The sequence below is a fragment of the Nannobrachium achirus genome (assembly GCF_963921795.1).
Source record: "Nannobrachium achirus genome assembly, chromosome: 23".
Lineage (NCBI taxonomy): Eukaryota > Metazoa > Chordata > Actinopteri > Myctophiformes > Myctophidae > Nannobrachium > Nannobrachium achirus.
Genome location: NC_137830.1, coordinates 30,821,792 through 30,841,366, shown reverse-complemented (window position 1 = coordinate 30,841,366; position 19,575 = coordinate 30,821,792). Strand labels below are relative to the sequence as shown.

At 42.8% G+C, this 19,575-nt stretch overlaps 1 protein-coding gene and 1 pseudogene across 3 annotated transcripts in view; one reads left to right on the top strand and one right to left on the bottom strand.

Moving 5' to 3' along the window:
* Positions 1-2,476: 2,476 nt before the first annotated feature.
* LOC308308875 (GPI-anchor transamidase-like) lies at positions 2,477-3,743 on the top strand (annotated as a pseudogene). Its single transcript has one exon. The product of its transcript is annotated as a GPI-anchor transamidase-like (transcript).
* Positions 3,744-6,836: 3,093 nt separating this feature from the next.
* Positions 6,837-19,575, bottom strand: part of tbc1d22a (TBC1 domain family, member 22a) — a 175,038-nt gene continuing 162,299 nt past the window's right edge. For both annotated transcript variants that reach the window (XM_080754694.1, XM_080754695.1), the window contains exon 14: positions 6,837-6,972. In XM_080754694.1, coding sequence (XP_080610820.1) covers positions 6,844-6,972 — 129 coding nt within the window. In that variant the 3' untranslated portion in view covers positions 6,837-6,843. The remainder of the gene's footprint in view (positions 6,973-19,575) is intronic.

Genomic DNA, 19,575 nt, shown 5'->3' with positions numbered 1-19,575 from the left:
GAATGAACTAGACTGCACTCTGCCGAGGTGACAACTTGCGCCTTGTTATTTATATCAGGTCGCACTTGTTGGTGGTCACCAGTGACGTCACTTGTTGTTGGTGACCAGTGATGTCACCCTGTGTCACCCTGTGTTTTTTCAAGGGGTTTCCCATTAGATGACGTAAACACACACACACACACACACACACACACACACACACACACACACACACACACACACACACACACACACACACACACACACACACACACACACACACACACACACACACACACACACACACACACACACACACACACACACACGCCAGAGCATACGAGCGGAGTGGAGCACGAGCGGTGCGGGAAGCGGAGCGAGACGTTTTTTAGTTGAGCGTGAGCGAGCGACTTTTATAATGGGTCTGAGCGCCGACCCTCTTCCGCTTCGAGCCGATCCTGTTGGGGCCGCGCGCCGCATGTTTCCAACAAAACAGTGGCGAGTGGACAGCTCTCCAAGTCTCCATCAAAGCAGAGGCTCACGTTAGCGCAGCCATTTGTGTTGGGAACACACTGGCAAAGGAGAAAGTGTTTCAGACATGGTAGCAAACTGCTTTTTTAACTCTGATTGACGGCCCTGAGCGGAGCGTGGAGCGAGCGCGGAGCGAGAGATGCGAAAATCAAGTTGAGCGACGGAGCGGCGGGGAGCGGAGCGGCACGGTGGCCGACCAGAGCGACGAGCGTGTGGGACAAGAGTCCTCTGGAGCGCGGAGCGGCTTTTGTCATCGCTCCACTCCGCTCGTGTGCTCTGCCAAACGCAGTACTTGCGCACTCTGCTGGCGCAAGTAAGAATGAATGAATGTCATTTAAAAGTATTTTTATTACATTTGTCCCATTCCTTTTGAACTGGTGCCCCCAGGCGAAAACCACTTTGAAACTGAAATTCGGTATTGTTCAAACCATGACATGGCGTAAAGTGATGATCATAATGTGGCTGGCTCATCTTACCCATTTTGCTCAACTTACCCCATTCTCCCCAGACAAAAACAGACAATCTTTTGTATTCTGCCACTCTTTTAAGGTGCTTTCACGCTGGATAAGACATTTTTTCTCGAGGCATGCAAGTCAAAGTAAAGAAGAAACATCAAGAAATATTTTGTACCTATGCTCAACTTCACTTTGAGCGAAGAATCTCACGTCCAGTGTGAATGCAACAGACCTGCACGTTTCGTTGAAGATGCTTCTCTCAATGAAAGGACTGCCTTCGCAATTTAATATAAGTGCCATACACGGCAATTCCATCGCCGCAAGGAGAGAGCAATCATTGGTACCATGGCTCGTTCTTTTACATCAAAGGGCTTCTGGTTTAAGGCTTATTAAAAGTTGCTTTCACAGGCTGTCTCGGAGCCCAAACCTTGGCAGCCAAGGAGGAGTTGCCTTGTTGAAGTTGTGAACGGCCAATTATTTTGTGCCTTCTCTCTTCTGGGTGCGTTCTGAAGTAAAAAATGCAGGAAGAGACTGAAGAGGTGTTTTGGAAGGATGCTTTTACAGGAGATGCAGGACATTGAATGACTTTTTTTTTTTCTTTTTGCCTGTGACTTATCTGTGACATGAATTCACATTTGGCCCGGTTTTGGGCTTTAACTTCCTCTTACAGGTGGCTTGGCTCTGAAAGTAGACGGTTAAACAGATAAGTTAAATGTTTCGGTGGGCTGCAGTGATCATGAAGCCCGCGGTGTAGTGCTTTGTAGTCTTTTTGACCGTTAACGTTGTAGTTTTATGACTCAAAAAGAATACACGGCACTACACCTGATACGGGCTTGACACTCCCCATAGGCCCCATATTTTTTTTTTTGACAAACTAGATGTTATGCCATTTCATGTTTCCTTCAAAACACTCCTTTTGCATCCACTTCCTAAATTTTGTCCAACACTCAGAAATCGGTACATATTATCTCTGGAGTCATGTGATCGAGATTTACAGTATCAGTCAGATTTAGCAGATGCCATTCCAACAAGCCAACAGGCTATGGCTGCCTTCCACCTTTTGCGGGGCCCTAGGTAGAAAAACACTGTACTACTCTCCATTGACAGCTCACTTTTCTAGTTTTATCATGCGCCCAAATTTGGGCTGAAACCATGCCCAAATTTGGTGATGACTGACTTAATCATTATGATGTCATTGATAAGACCAAAATAAATAGTGTACAGTGGTTCACTAGTGACTTCATTGTCACTATCAGTATCCGCTGTCAGCATACATGGTGCACCCATTTCAGAGTACTTGAAGTACGTCAAGTACATGATGCACAATGCAATATATAACCTTTATGTAACCAGCAAGAGAGACATTGAGACAAAGTCTCGTTTACACGTCTAATAATTTTGTTAGTGTTTGAGGATCTCCATTTAAGGGTAAAAGGTGACTCGTGTGTCACATTCCGGCTCTTATTTGCACTTTTTAAAACATCTCGACCAGTATGGCTTTGTACTGCACAATGAAATTACTCACTTTAATTACCTTATTTTCCTCATTCTTGCTATTATGGAGCAATCGCATTGAGGTTACAGCCGGACAGTTTCTCAGCAGTGGTCATACTAACAACTGGGCAGTGCTGGTATCCACGTCCAGATTTTGGTTCAACTATCGCCACGCGGCCAATACTCTGTCCATGTACAGAAGTGTCAAGAGACTGGGCATCCCGGACAGTCACATAATACTGATGCTGGCGGACGGCATGGCCTGTAACCATAGAAACCCAGAGCCCGCCACAGTGTTCAGTGACTCGTACATGGGGCGGAATGAGTACGCCGACGACGTGGAGGTTGATTATCGCGGCTTCGAGGTGACGGTGGAGAACCTCCTGCGAGTTCTGACCGGCAGGACGCGGCCGAGCATGCCGCGCTCCAAACGCCTCCTCTCGGACAGCCGCAGCAACGTCCTCGTATATCTCACTGGACACGGCGGTGACGGTTTCCTGAAGTTCCAGGACTCCGAGGAGATCAGCAACACCGAGCTGGCCGACGCCTTCGAGCAAATGTGGCAGAAAAGGCGGTACAACGAGCTGCTCTTTATCGTCGACACCTGTCAAGGAGCCTCCATGTATGAGAAGCTCTATTCTCCTAACGTCATGGCCCTTTCCAGCAGCCTGGTTGGAGAGGACTCGCTGGCTCAGCGTACAGACCTGGATATAGGTGTCGCCCTGATAGACCACTACACCTTTCACCTGCTGCAGTTCCTGGAGGGCGTCCACCCCGCCAGCAACGCCAGCATAAACGACCTGTTCGAGGTATGCGTCGGTCAGTGCGTGTCCACTCCGGGCCACCGCACCGACCTGTTCCGGCGAGACCCGGGGAGTGTCCTCGTCACCGACTTCTTCGCCGGCGTCCGCAGAGTGGAGCTCACTGCGGAAACCATGGACGTGACCGATCTCAAAGTGCAGCCTTTGAGATCGGGAGAACAGGAGAAGCCTGTGTGTGGGGATTTGCAGAGGGAGAGCCAGTCCTACGCCGACCAGCTCCCGGTGTCCGAGCTCATTCGTCAGCAACACGAGCAGGACGACTGGCACCCTCCAGATGGCTTTATCCTGGGCCTTTGGACCCTCGTCCTCCTCCTCATCTTCTTCGTGACCCATGGTATCGGACGCCTTCAAACACGTCTTCCTGAAGACCCTGCAGGCCACTCTCATCAGTCTGGCCAGTGCTGCCAAACAGAATCTGTTCCCACGTCAGAATGATCCCCCCCCCCACGGATTCCTTGAGTAACAACAGCTGCAACCCAGGACAAAAAAGATAGTTGTAGACTTGGAACTTATTTCCCATGATCCGTGTGTGTGTGTGTGTGTGTGTGTGTGTGTGTGTGTGTGTGTGTGTGTGTGCGTGTGCGTGCATGCATGCTTGCAATAGGGCATATTAACCAAAAGAAGCTTGTAGATTTCCTATTTCCTATCTATAAAATCTATAAAGATTTTTATACATTTGAAAACTTTAAATGGGACATTCTGCATAATGAGTACCTTCTACTTTTGGTACTTTAAGTACATTTTGATACCAATACTTTTCTACTTTTACTCAAGTAAATGTTGAATACCAGACTTTTACTTGCAACAGAGTATTTCTACAACGCAGTATTGATACTTTTAGCAAATTAAAACAAAGTGATTTCCACCACTGGAAATAGATAATACATACAGTACATACATGATGACATCATGAGTTGTGCTGAAAATACCAACAGGTGACACTGGGTTAAAACCCGTCAGATCATATATAGGATTTATTTACATGTTTTCTTTCTATTTACAGATTTTGTTTTTTCAAAATTTGCTCTGTACAGATTTTCTTCTTTTTAATCGGAGGAGGAACTACTGTACTCCTGTCGCCCACACTCTAGTACAGTTAGATGTTTTGTTTGAGCATTTAGAGGCAATATGTCAAGGGGAGTGACAAAAAGAAAGCAGTTTGGTTTCTCATAAACAAAATGAATTTGTGAAAAACAAAACAAAAACGCTCAAATGAAAAACCCTGAATGAAACAAAGGGGTCACAAAGGATCACACTCAGGAAGATTTTTCTTTTTAAATGTAAACGAGGCATTTAGAAAAAGTCACTGCATGATTTGCCTGGTGATTCGAGACGGTGCCGAAACTAACCGTTTTGAGGGTGTGTCTTGAAGCTCTGGCTAGCTAGCTCCAAGGTTATGTTTGCCACAGTAACAATCTCGTACGGGAGTTAACTTCAGTCCACAACATTGGAGAAGAAAGAAAATGCACTCATAAAAAGGACAAATAAAGATGAGAAAAACAGCTAACGCATGTTCTGTCACCCACACTAGTTAACTATTTATGCCATACTTCATCGCAGGACAAGTAGCAAAAATAGCAGAGCTCAAAACTCGTCGTGATGCAACACATTGTGAGCTTGCAGAACTTGTACAATTCTGGAATTATCATCATTTTGGAAGATTTTCCCACAAAAGGGACACTAGGGTTTAATGTGGTTAAACTGTAAAGAAGGGCTGGGAAAAGGGACGTGTTGATCAGGTGTGTGCTAGCCGGACTGTGCTCTGTTTGGCCATGAGGCCATGCTTCCGTACATACTGTCATAGGAGTTCAATTTAAGTAATTTAAGGGTTGAGCTTCACTGTCAATGACACAAACACACACTCTGTTTCTCTCTCACACACACGCACGCACGCACACACACACTCTCTCCCTCTCTCTCTCTCACACACACTCTCTCGCTCCCTCTTTCACACAGGTGGTTCTCAACCTTTTCTGGATCAGGGCCCACTTGAACATCTAATGGGTGGCCCAGTGGGCCCACCCATCTGACAAATTAACTGTGGGCAGCTGTGGGGGGGCTGTGTGCAAAGGGGTCATCAATATGTCCATACATGGACAAATGTGTCCGTGGCAAAGCCGTCTTGTCCGTGGTACTTTTTAGATTTTCTTTTTTACACACGATTATATTTTTCTTATATTGATCATAAGATCCAAGCCAACAAAGCGACGACCCCTGCATGTGCATTTTCACTGTTCAGAGTTTTCAGAGTTCCGTATATTTTATTAATCATTCAATCAATTGTGTTCCGGTCTGGACTAACACAGTGTACTCTAAGTTCATATTTACCGTATTACTATCACTGTTTTGCCAAGTATTTGGGGCACCGACTTGCAGTATCCTCACAGCCGGTTGAGAACCACAGAGATAAATATTCATTATCAGAAACCACTGATCATTCATGTAAATAGGAAACTGAAACCAAACGGGACAAAATACATATAAGTACTGTACTCCATAGTATATTTGCGTGGCAAAAATAGCCCATCAACAAGCTCACAACGGAATCTGTAGATAGGCTATTTTCACTATTTCTGATGCCACTTGACATGGTTGAAAAGCGTAACTTTTGAAACACCCCAATTGTACGTTTTCTTGTTATTCTGTAGGTGCAAGAGCGAGCTAAAGAGAGAGAAAACTGAAACAAAAAAAGGGAACGAAGAAGACAAAAATGAAAGAGACAGAAAGAGAGCAAAAAGAAAAAGAAAAAAACAGGCACATTTGTATTGATACCCCAAAAAGAAGCGGTGGTTGATCTCCGCAGTGAGAGTAAAAGTTCACCATGACATGGGGATTAATTGAACTAATTCATGACCCAGGAGTGTGTGCAAATTGGTCACACTCTGAGCTACAGATAGATAAGGAGCCCACCGCATGAGGAATGTTCAATTTATAAAACTCTTCATCTAGTACAGAACTGTCAAACCCATCTTTGTTTAACTTCATGGTTTCGGGCACCGGTGAGCGAGTGAGTGACGAGTGAGTCACACACAAAAGTAAACGAAACAAAAAACTAAAAATCCCCCCCTCTCCCTCCCCAACCTAGTTATTTTCAGGTCCAGATAACGGTCGTCTTCTCAGCAAAAGCCCCAGAGGTTCCTTCCTCCTCAGTCGGCACCCATTCTGAGACCCCGGCTTCATTGAGATTCGACGCCGTCTTGTTTTTTTTTTCCCCCCAGCTACGGACACAACTGGGGGTTCGCTGGTCCGTAGCCTCCACTTTGGTACCAGAAAGTTAAGTAGAACACTGGACTGACTGTCAGGAGAACTTTAAGGAGTGTGTGTACGGCTGCAAGTTTTCTGTTCCCAGGTTGGGGAGTGTTAAGACGACTAATCGGAACGCTTCCGCGTTGATTATTCACAGTCATTGGTTGGTTGAAAGCTAAAAAAGAAAAGAAACATAGCTGGGAACAGCCGACACTTCAGGGTAAGGGTGATGGGGGACACGCCTCCATGGTCAGCAGCTCACTGTGGGGTGGGGGGGGGGGGGGGGGGGGGGGGGGCAGAGAGAAACCCAAGGCTCATCATCTCTTGTAGTGGTTGGGGGCGTCAGCGAAGGCAAACTTCAACCTGTAGGCCTCGGCCAGGAGCACGCTCACCTCCTCGTTGCCCCAGTGCATGGTGGGAAGGTTCTGCAGGAGGATCATCAGGCCCTGCGGGAAGACAGCGGAAAGAAAGAAATTCACCCTTTGTCAGCGTTCTGATTGGTCCCTGACTGACCAACCAGCAGGCTCTTTCTGCCTTGTCCCACCCTAGTTCCGCCTTTTTTTATGATGAATTAGCTAAAACATAATTTTTTGAGAAATACAAACATTTAAAAACATGCCCAGTCACTATACTGCACCTGAGAGGCTCCTTTTTTTCTTTTTTTTACTAAAACCAAGTTTAAAATGATAATTGAATACACAAAATAACAATAAGAAGCAACTGAATTTCAATGGTAGTGGATGGAGAGAAAGGACTTTTGTCCCACCAAGACACAGCAACCAATGGGTGCGAAGAGGGGCGAGACAACGGGCGGGACTTGACAAAGGGTGAATTATATATTATAGCCTAACCCAAAAATAACACAAAGTAAAACATAAACATTAAAGTTAATGGAAAGCTTTCGATGGAGACAGGTTATGACTGGAGATTTTTTCCACCCTAAAACATGATTATCAGGTATTATGATTATGATACACATGAAAACCAGTGTGTGTGTGTGTGTGTGTGTGTGTGTGTGTGTGTGTGTGTGTGTGTGTGTGTGTGTGCGCAGCGCGCGCGCGTGCGGGAGGGCAGAGTTGAGACCACAAACATTGTCCTGCCAACACGTTGCATAAGCAATCATGACACTGGAACGACAGCAGGGGGACAACATAATTAACACTTTATACTTTTATGTCCCCTCTTTTCTTTTCTTCTCTGCGACATAATAGTGTAACAAATTAAAGGTAATTCATTTCATTTAAAATGCCAGGAGTCTTCTGTGAACTTATTTCAGTGATGTCAACATGCTGCCTTGCTTTCCAGTACATTCATTTTCCTTGTAAAGCTGCTCTAAACGGGAACAAAATATTGGGGATAAGATGGGGGTTGGCAGCCAAATACATAGAATTTTGGGGGTAGGGACCCCAATAAGGTTTGAGAACCAGTGAGATGGAAGACATAGAAGGCACTTTTAGAGATTGGCCTCAGGTCTAAATGGGTTAATTAAGCTATGCGTTTATTAACTTTAATAGATGTGGGGTGGGGGTGGGGAAATCCCGCAGCTGAATTTCAGCTTCATCTTCATCCAGCTAACACCAATCCCAAAAGCTGGCTTTTAAAAAGTCAACCGAAATACTTCACTTGAAAGATACACCTCTCAGATTGTCGTCCTTTCTTTCTTTCTTTCTTTCTTTCTTTCTTTCTTTCTTTCTTTCTTTCATCTAACAGATTGAAGGGAGGAGTGAGGGCTGAGGGATTGGGGAGAGAGGGGAGGAAAAAGAAGAGAACGTGAATGGAATTCAACCTCCTTCCTCCGTCTCATCTGCAAAATGCAAGAACGTCAATACAATACAGACACACACACAGGATAACATGAATGTTATTACCGCTATCAAACAATCATTCTGCTAACCGTCGGTCAACAGGGTTTGAGCTGAATGCAAATTCCTTCACAGTCAACGCTGTGTGTAAGTTTCACACTGCCGGGAGATTTGCTCATGTTTAGTTCATGTGAGCTGTCAAAATGCACTGACTGGATACATGTATGCATGAGCATGTGGAGGAGAGAGAGAGTGAGTGTCCGAATATCTGCACGTTTGTGTGTGCGTGCGTGTGTACAGTATGTGCGCGTGCAGCCGTGCACGTGTGTGTTTACCCTCACTTTGTTGCACATTTGTTTTCTGTACCATTGCTACCTGGGGGGGCAATGGCACAAGAACAGTAGTTCTCAAAAATAGCAGATATGCAAGCTCACAGCACTTATAGTGCTTACAAGCTCACAGCACGTCACTTCGAGCCGCACTGCAAAAGTGCACATCTGCTGTTTATTTTTTTAACACAAATCTTCTCTTCTAGGGGTACATGGCACAAAACCTTTTCAGATGGGGCTCGGCAGCCAAATATATATCATTTTGCGGTTCCTTGACATGAAAAGGTTTGAGAACTACTGGTTTAGAAGGTATTTGTAGAATCGGCCTCAGGTTTTAATGGGTTGAATCTAATCAGAAACAAAAATCATTTAGAAGCATAACTTTTTGAAATGTCACGGTTTCCAATATCCACAAGTTTCCAACATCCCATCGTGCATTGCGTAGAAGGTGTGCGGCGGTTCTGGCGTTGCAGCCGAATGTGATCTAAAAGCTCACAACGGTTGCAACTGTGACGCGACGTGAGCTTGTATGTCAGCTTTTCTCCGAATGTGTCCCACATAATTCTACAGTAAATTCTCTGGGAAACAGATGGACACTCTTCGAGGCTAGTGGTGGCTGGCTATTTTCAGAGCGCAACACCCGAGCACAACTAAACATAAAATGCCTCGTCTTTTATTTTTACTCCATCTTTTCTCCACTAGTCCCCCCCCTCAAACATTTTAGTCTAGTTTTTATTTGATGAAAATTGTCAGTATATTTAGTCATCATAGCTTGGTTTAAATGTTGTTTTCATCAGTGAAAAAAGGTAATCGACAAACGTTTTTCGTCATAGTTTTAGTCGACAAAAACAACACTGCTTCACGTGCTGTCGTCATGTCACGCGGCCACAGTGCGAGCGGGGAGGGAACTGAACATGGCGTGCTGAACCATCTCTCACTCACATCTGGGTGGAAATTGCTTTACCACGGCAGAAAGACAGCGCACCACTATAGCTGATCAAGTGTTCTCACCGATCCCACTGTCACGTGTATAGATCGTACGCACGCACGCTCTCGCACACAGACACGCACGCACGCAGAGCCCTACTGTGGCTGGGTTAGGGTGGAGGGGTTCATTATGAGCATATTTCTCGGTGGTAACCATCTGCTGGCTATTAGTTGTATGGGGCTAATGACTTTAATCTAGTTTAATTACATACATTTAGCTATCGGGGGACAAACGCACTCGCTCCTCTCCGTGCAGGTGGCACAGGTTCAAGGGAGTGCGTATGGTGCGTGAGTGTGTGTTTGCGTGTGCGTTTGACGTTGTTTGTTTGTTTGTTGGCTAATGGAGGCGTGTAAAAAAACAGAGCAGAGCAAGTCCGCCATCGGGAGAGATTCTATATGTTTGAGAGAATGCATTGCCTAGAATTGAATTCGATCTGTGATGTTTGATGCACATGTGTGGCCAGGTTATTGCGACCGTAGGTAGGGCTGTCACAATTATTACATAATCGTCTAATCGCAATTATTTGAGATAATCGCAATTATTTTGCATAATCGTTTACATGTAGAGAAATGTTAATATAGTTACAAACACTTTCAAAAAGTAGTGGAAATAGCAGTTCTACAAGCTCACAACGCGTCGCCATATGACATGTTGTGTGCTTGTAGATCGGCTATTTCTACTATCAATGTTATTTTTTAGTATAGTATAAAATTTTCAAATATGTCAGTAATGTCTTTGTATATTTAAGCTATGTGTCATGATTGCCATGTGCAACTTCAAAGCCTAAAAGCCAAACAGAAATGTAATTGTCAACGACAAATACACAATTAAATTGTTAATCGCAATTATTTGAGTAACAATTAATCGTCATGTAAAATGTCATATAATCGTGACAGCCCTAACCGTAGGGAGCAGTTAGTATCAAAACCTCCAGCTCATGTCAGTGATCGAGTCAGTCATGCCTAAATATTCCAAAAAGATTTGCAATGTTTAATGAAAATAGCAGACAAGCTCAACATTCGTCTCGATGTAAGCTTGTCAATCTGCAATTTTCAAATAACAGATCGGTTTAAAGTGGTTAAATTGATTGTGATGCTATACAAACTACTTTTGCTGGGGACGGGGAACCCCTTCAAGGACCCCTTGGGGTCCCCAGATCACACTTTGAGAGCCAGTGCTTTACGCCATCTAACACAGTAAATATTGAAACGGATGTCAAAGCAGACTGAATAGATTGGAGGACCGCTATAGACGGTTACACATATAGTGTTAAAAGAAAACGCTGTGGCAACAGGAGGATTTAAGGACATGTCTGGCTGTGTGGAATGTGCAGTAATTGCTGTCAAACTTTTTTAAACAGAGTGAATTAAATAAAGCAGACTTATTGTTTCCTGCACACAGCTTCATAACACAGCTGCGACGACATTCTGTCACGGCGGGCTATGGAGCAGCTCCGCTGAGGTTTAAACCACTGTTAATTTTGTAGACAAAAAATAAAAATAAAAATAAATATATATATATATATATATATATATATATATATATATATATATATATATATATATATATATAGTTTTAGTTGACAGATAATACCAAACAAACACATTTTAAACTAGGGGAATCATTTTGGAGGTGCACAAGATTCCGGCCGTTGCTTCCAGTTGCCTGATGACGTAACGTTATTTCCACTCTGACCGGATCAGAAACCTGAAAATGGTATTGAGCCCAGGCTAGGCTTCACCTGGTTAAAAGCCTTCCTTGTTAGAATGGCAGCAGGACAACTTGGAGAGTCAACAAACTTCAAACTTCATGCAAAGTTTGTTTTTATTCCTAAATACCCTCCCAGCACACTGTTAAGAAGTTCAATTGAAGTGTCTTTGATCCATCATGATGACAAGCACTGGTGACAATAGTCATTTTAATAGACATAAATTACCAGCATGCATTCATAGAGTAATTATGTGATGAGGTCCCCTGCTTGCGGGTGCGATATTCACACTGTGTGTGTGTGTGTGTGTGTGTGTGTGTGTGTGTGTGTGCGTGCGTGCGTGCGTGCGTGTGTGCGTGCGTGCGTGCGTGCGTGCGTGCGTGCGTGCGTGCGTGTGTGTGAAATCAGCAGAAAACAAAAGAATGCTGATGAAGGCCTGAGGAGCCGAATCGTGTCCGTTTGTCAGACTGCCTCTACGGTATATTAACAATCATTTTTATGAGTGCGGATCATTCTTCTAAGACTGTTTGGTGTGAGTCTGCACCCGTCTTTCCATTCTTAATTACTACTATCAGTATAACGTGTTGTGATCTTGTAGATCTGCTATTTGTCGTCAACACCCGGGCACAACCAAGCATAAATGACTTGTCTTTTAGTTCTACTGGATCTCTTCTCCACTAGTCCCTCCCTGACATTTTTGTCTAGTTTGTATTTGTTGTCGAAATTGGCCATATATTTAGTCTCAGTTTTAGTCACCATAGCTTGGTTTTTATTTCGAGTTTGTCAGTAAAACAAAGGTTGTTGATGAGTTTTATAAATTAAGACTGATACAGGGTCTCCTGGGATCCACTGACATTATAATGATAAACAGACCCACGGTGATAGGATCTGAACCGAAATGTCGTCACCCCAGTGACTACGGAAAACATGATTTTTGAGTATCTGCCGATACCGATTTTTCCCCATCCAATGCATTAAGAAAATAAACAATAAAATATTGAAGTTGCCCTGTATTTCTTTTTACAGTATATAGATTTTTTTTTTAAATCATTAGTCAAATTAGTGCAGCATTGGTTCAAAATGATCAAATTAAATTAATCTCTTTATAGCTTATTGGTGCAGCACAAACTAACCATGTAAACAAAATATTACATTTAAATATCCTGTCTTGATGAAACTAAAATATGTCTAAAATCACAGCAAATACATGTAGTGATACTATATCATAAAATTAAATACTGCATTTTATTTTTTTCACAGAATCAAATCTTGTATGTTCATGATTCACCATGAGCCTGGATGGCATGGTTACAGGCTTAACATAATTAATAGTTGACTATAAACTAAGACAACAATTAAAATGTACATTAAAATGACATATTTTGGTTAAATGAAAGCTACAGTAACTAATAAGTAACATATACCTATTTCATTCTGCTTTGTTTTCCATCATAACACATGCCATGCATTCCTTCACTCTACCCTTTTCAGCTTCCATAAATCAGGGCTTCCCTCATAATGCCTGACATTTTTTAAACTAAGTATTAAACTGAATTAAAAACAAAACTAAAACAAGCCAATTCCTGAAAGCAAAACTGCTCTGGGCCATGCAGTGTTAACACGAAAGACAAATTAAAAACACAAATGTATGAATATTCAAACACTTTAACAGGCACACACAGCGCGCACGCACGCACACACGCGCACGCGCACACACACACACACACACACACACACACACACACACACACACACACACACACACACACACACACACACACACACACACACACACACACACACACACACACACACACCATTCACAACACACTTAAAGGACAACTTTAGTTTTTTACAACAAGGGTTCATATTTTAGATTGTAATTAAAGAATATAAAAGATGAGTGTTAAAATTATTTCATTTACTTCTTTCTATTGTTTTAGAGATTCTTATTTCAGTGGTTGGGGGCATGCGTACAAGTGGCTAAAAATGTCATTTTACACAGAATAAGCTCATTCCCAAGATACAACTAGGGCTGACCCAAAAAATTCGAATATTCGAAGCTTCGTTCAAAGGCACGGTATTCGAATTTGAAAAATAAATTCGAATAATCGGCCGCGGCCGTTTGTCCTTTGGGGGGGCCGCGTGCCTTAGCTTGCATGCGCCTCGCTCCACTCTAGCGTGATAGCGTCACCCCCTTCTCACACACGTGTTAACATTAACTCTCCCCACGCTTCGAACGATAACGCTCGCCCCATTTTTTACAGAACGTCGATGCCAATACGGCGCTCGTTCGGTTCGTTCGTCTGATGACTGTAAGCTGATGAGGCGTCGCGCGGCCGTTTACTGTAAACACATTTTCCGCTGTGATGGTGTAAAAAATCCATTATGCGTTAGATCAACGGAGAACAATTCACTTCCTTGTTGATTTCCTCTGGCCCGGAGGCTCTGTAGCCAGTGACTGCTCTGAATGTACGGCAACACATAGCAGGACAATTCACATTCATTCTCGCATGACGCCGCCCTCTGCTGCCTGGCAGACCAAAGTGCACTATTGCACAACCAAAAAAAATAAAAATAAATAAATAAATGTCTGTCTGTCTATCTACTATAACGTCGCAAAGGTAAGCCGCTTTTTGATGGCGCCAGACCCAATAAATAAATAAATGATCTGGCAGTAGGAGAGTTAATAACAACAAGAGCATGCATGAAGCCATCAGAATGGTCGATGATGAAGAAAAAAAAAGAAAAGACAGCGCGCTGTCACATATACACCGACATGCGTTTTGGCACCGAAATGTGTGACACCAATGTCTGAGTAACATCACCCAATGCAACTATGCGATGCAGTCACACATTTCGTTATCAAACCATTGTCGGTGTAAAATGATCCATGCATGCGTTTGCTGTCTTCCACTCGCTGACAGACACACAACTCAACGCAAGGAAACAAACAGCGAAAATTGGATTTTACAAAACGGACCCCGTCAGCGTCGATCCCGTTTTAAAGAGGAAAAAAGAGCTTAAAACCCAACTTGCTAGGGTTACGTTGTCGTGGTGTTGATGAAGTTTATATCGGATCTGCTGCAAGCTCAATAGTCGCGCCCGCATAGAGTAGGCTACGTTGTCTGAGCCTGACCATCAGCTTTCGGTTGATGAGTGTGGAACTTTAATTCAGACACAGTGCAGTGCAATTATTTACTATAAAATCTACTATTACATTAGCGTACAACACCTTGGGACTTGGGAGTTAATCTGTTTGTTATATAGGGCAAGGACCACTTGCAGGTTGAAAAGACACTTAACTCTGAACTGAGTAAGATCTGCACATGGCTTAACGACAACAAATTATCAATTCACCTGGGCAAAACCGAGTCCATCCTCTTTGGATCAAATCATAACCTCAAAAAGGTAGAGAACTTCACAATCAAAGTGGGTGACAAGGTCATAACACGAAAAAACGAAATCTCTTACTTAGGATGTATCCTTGAAGCTAATCTTTCCAGCGAAAAGATGACTTCAAAAGTAATACAAAAAATCAACCAACGAACTCGTTTCCTACAGAGGATCGCCCCAATGGTCAACTTCAACACACTGAAGACCATAGCTGGTGCAATAATCCAGCCCCTCTTTGACTATGGAGTCCACGTATGGTATCGTGACGCCCCACAAGCCCTAAAAACTAAACTCCAAACAGCCCAAAATGAACTAATTAGGGTCCTGCTTAACCTTCCCAATCAGACTCACCTCACCGCTACTCACCAGTTAAGAGTGGGGTGGCTCAGAGTAGATGACAGAGTACAGCAACTTGCAATGGGACTGGTGTACAAGATACACTACACCACTATGATACCCAAGTACCTGTCAAAATACTTTATAAACGTTAAGGATGTCCATAATTACAACACCAGAGGCAGTGCCACAGATCACGTTCAACCCAGAGTCAACTCAAAGAAAGGGTCGAACTCGTTCTTCTGCTATACCACAAAAATGTGGAATGCCTTACCGAAGGCCATAAAGGAGTGTGGATCACTAGCATCCTTTAAAATTGCCCTAAAAAACCACTTACAGGCAGCAGCCGTTCACAACTGGTAAAAACCTAGCCCAACCCTACCCTCCCTGCCCCTTCCTTGTATATACTGTACATACTGATTGTTTAGACTTACTGTTACCTGCCCCTTCCTTGTATATATTGTATATACTGTACTTACTGATTGTATAGACCTACTGTTTTCTTTTTCTTTCTTTTTTTCTTTACATGTCTACTGCATAGTACTGTGTTCTATTTGTCTGTCATTCAATGTTATATGAGATACTTAAATGGTTTCCTGTTGAAATAAGCTTAGTCTTTTCATGGATCTCCTTTTAGTAGACCTTGTACCATTGAACTGTACCGTCATGAATCTGTACATTTTCCTATGCAAACTTCTAATAAAGCCTTCAATCAATCAATCAAAGCTCGAGTCGCGCTGCAGTGTTTGCTGTTGCAGGCTGCAGCCGCGCTTTGTTACATTACTGACGTGATGTGATTATGTCAATCCTACTTGTCCTGCAAAAACACCTTTCTTTAATGTAGAAAACATTCGTATCTTCTTCTTCCTCGTTGTATTGTTGTACTATTTAATGAAAATAAGGAGCATTATTATGAGGAAAAAACTGGTGTGTTTTCCCTTTTAAAATTGTGTAAATCGCGCATTTTTAAACACATTTCCTTAACGGTTATCACTTATGTAACCGATAAACTTTTGCTCCCTACCACCCCCCCCCCCCCCCCCCCCGGTCGCCGTCATCGAAGCTTCGAAGTTCGAAAGAAAGCTTCGATTAAGCTTCGATTATGAAAAAAGTAATCGAAGGTCAGCCCTAGATACAACGCAACCTTTCATGGTTGGATGTGACTTATGGGGGCTAGAAGTGTTACTGTAAATAGCAATAAAGAAACTGCTGGCTTATTGGGTCTAAAAAGACATATTTAGCCACTTGTACGCATGCCCCCATGCGTACGCATGCCCCACATTTTAACACGGTAAACACGATAAAACAATAGAACGAAGCAAATGAAAACATTTTAACACTCACTTTTTCTTTTTAAGTGTGCCTGCCATGCAACGCAATGGCAAACACTTATTGTAATCCGCCATACTTAATGATAATCACGCCACAAATTTGGAGCCGTAATAACTGCCGCACAATTAACGCCACCGCCGCAATATATACATCAAAACGTGCGGCTCGGCCGGGAATGGTGTGCTATTACTTTTCTTTCCGATCCGCGTTACCATTGCGACGTAATTCGCAAAAAACGACGCCAAAAAACCCCATTCACTTAGAATGGGGGAAATTTCGGCACGTAATAACTGCCGCACGATTTACGCCACCGCCGCAATATATACATCAAAACGTGCGGCTCGGCCGGGAATGGTGTGCTATTACTTTTCTTTCCGATCCGCGTTACCATTGCGACGTAATTCGCAAAAAACGACGCCCAAAAACCCCATTGACTTAGAATGGGGGACTCCGAAAAAAACCCAGAAACTTTGGCGCCACATAACTCTGCCATACTTTTGCCTAGCAACGTGATTTAAACTTTAAAATGCACACACAACTTGGTCTTTTTCCGACCAATAGGGATGAGCTGTAATTGATTAAGCCCCGCCCCCTCTATAACAGGAAGTGCCCTTCACCAAACAGGAAGTGCCTCTATAACTCATGAACCGTTTGTCGTACAGACTCGCGGCTGGTGTCATACCTTTTCTTTTTTTCTCAAAATCTTTTTTTTTTCCTCAAATTTTTTTTTTCTCAAATTTTTTTTTCTCTAAATTTTTTTTTTCTCAAAATTTTTTTTTCTCAATTTTTTTTTCTCAAAAATTTTTTTTTCTCAAAATTGTTTTTTCTCAGAAAAAAATTTTCTCAATTTTTTTTTCTCAATTTTTTTTTCTCTCAAATTTTTTTTCTCAAATTTTTTTTCTCAAAATTTATTTTTCTTAATTTTTTTTCTCAAATTTTTTTTTCTCAATTTTTTTTTCTCAAATTTTTTTTTCTCAAAAAATTTTTTTTCTCAAATTTTTTTTTCTCAATTTTTTTTTCTCAATTTTTTTTTTCTCAATTTTTTTTTCTCAAAATTTTTTTTTCTCAATTTTTTTTTCTCAAAATGTTTTTTTCTTAATTGGGGCCTATTTCGCCAAACAGGAAGTGCCCCTCACCAAACAGGAAGTGACCCTTGATCTCGTGAACCGTTTGTCATACAGACACGCGGGTTGCGTCAAATGAAATAACGCTAATGCTAACACCAACCGCTACACAAGGTTGCACAGACTTAGCGAGCTGCAGGCACACTTAAAATTTCTTAGAAATTTTCTCTTCTAGTCTCTAATTACGATCTAAAATATGAACCCTTGTTGTAAAAAAACAAAGTTGTCCTTTAACCAAAACTTTTAAGCCGTGAGCCAAGCGTTTCATTTATTAGGAGAATGAACTGCTGTGAGTGAGATTAGTACTGCTGAGAATATCTATATTCCCAGCAGCGAAAGGGAGCGGGCACACACACACACACACACACACACGCAAAAAGCAGTGTGACTCCACCCCTGTTAAACACCAACATGCCCGCATACGGTACCCAAAAACATTACAGGTGGAGCTAATGGTGTTTGGCAAACATTTTCGACAACGTGGCACTAACACACATTTACCCACACACACACACTAGGTGACTGGTGGGGTGGTAATGGTGTTTTGCAGCACCCTGAGGTGAAATGACTCCACTGCTATGTCAGCGCTATTAGTCTGGTGTAGCTGGTATAATTACACTAAATAGGCACTCTGGGTAGCAGCGAGTGCTAATGTGAGACTGGCGAAGAGGATGGCACAGCATGCTGTTGTAACGCAGCGTAACCCGGCACACAAATATGTACAAGCTCACAACGCCATCGCCATGCGTCTCTTCGGGCACACGACACCAGCACATAAACAAGTACACTGACTGGCTGTCAGACTAATTCAGTGACGGGCAACCCGATTCACTGATTGACAGACCGATTCGCTGACCGATAAACTGATAAAATGACTGATTCACTGTTGAAAACCTATGGTAAAAGTGCCCTTATATGAGGCCTTTACCTATTTATAACACAATAAAAACATTAGTAGAACTTGATTTGCAAGCAATAATTAGCCAACAAAGTTGGCATGCATGATTATATAGTGTGCCAACCTTGTTAACTGCATTGTGAGCTTGTAGATCTGCTATTTTCAGGTGCAACAACATGGTGCGCATGTGTGTATAAATCATGCATAACGCGTCCAGTCATTCGTCCCTTTCCCTGTGCCAAGTGCAAAGCACTCAATGTTGTCCCCAACGACAGGTTCATAACCCTTGGCAAAAAGCAGGCGCTTGGAATCCAAGAGAGGAGAGACAGCTTGAACTGTGCTTTCTTTGGTGTACTGAAGCATTTAGAGCGATATCCCCCCCCATGCGGGAGGGAGAACATGTTCACTTTCGGGGCACACAAAAAGTCAAGCTGCAAAATTAGCTGCCTGGTAGAGCTGCGGCAGCCGCTGGCTTCCCCCAATTCTCATCAGTACCTCTAGAAAATAGGACCCAGGATGTGGGGATTTAAAGATACACTGTAGAACTTCTTATCTACTTTTAGACAAGACATTCCTATTGAAACAATAGTGCAATGTCCAGCATTGTACCCGATGTGGGAGTCCTTAGCTCAATACCCGTTCCAGTTCCAGTGGAATCTATCGTTTTTGTGGATTTATAGATATATCTTTGGATTTAGGGATTTTGACTGCACATCATAAAAAATAAAAATAAAAAACACAATCACAGGCATCAGTGCTTTTGTAACGCCCAATAGAGAAGGCTGTGTTTTAAACATGAATGTGATTTAAAAGTTATATAAGGAGATAAATGCATTTTTGTGCAGCAGCATAACACTGCTCTCTACGAGGGAACAGGATTTCCCGGTCACGTGATACCCTGTTGCATTTCGGGAATTGGGGTGTTTCTCTTCACCGCGGTTGTCTGTTACAGTAGCTACAGATTGATATAGTTTAATGTACAACGTGTTGAACGCGTCGTGGGCACAGGGAGACATCAAAGAGTTTGAAGCGTTGGCACGTCGTGGACCTCCTATGAGTTAAACTTCAAAGTCAATGGGGATCTGATTGGGCAGAAAATGGCGTAAATTTGTCAGGCAGAAATGGGCGTGATATTA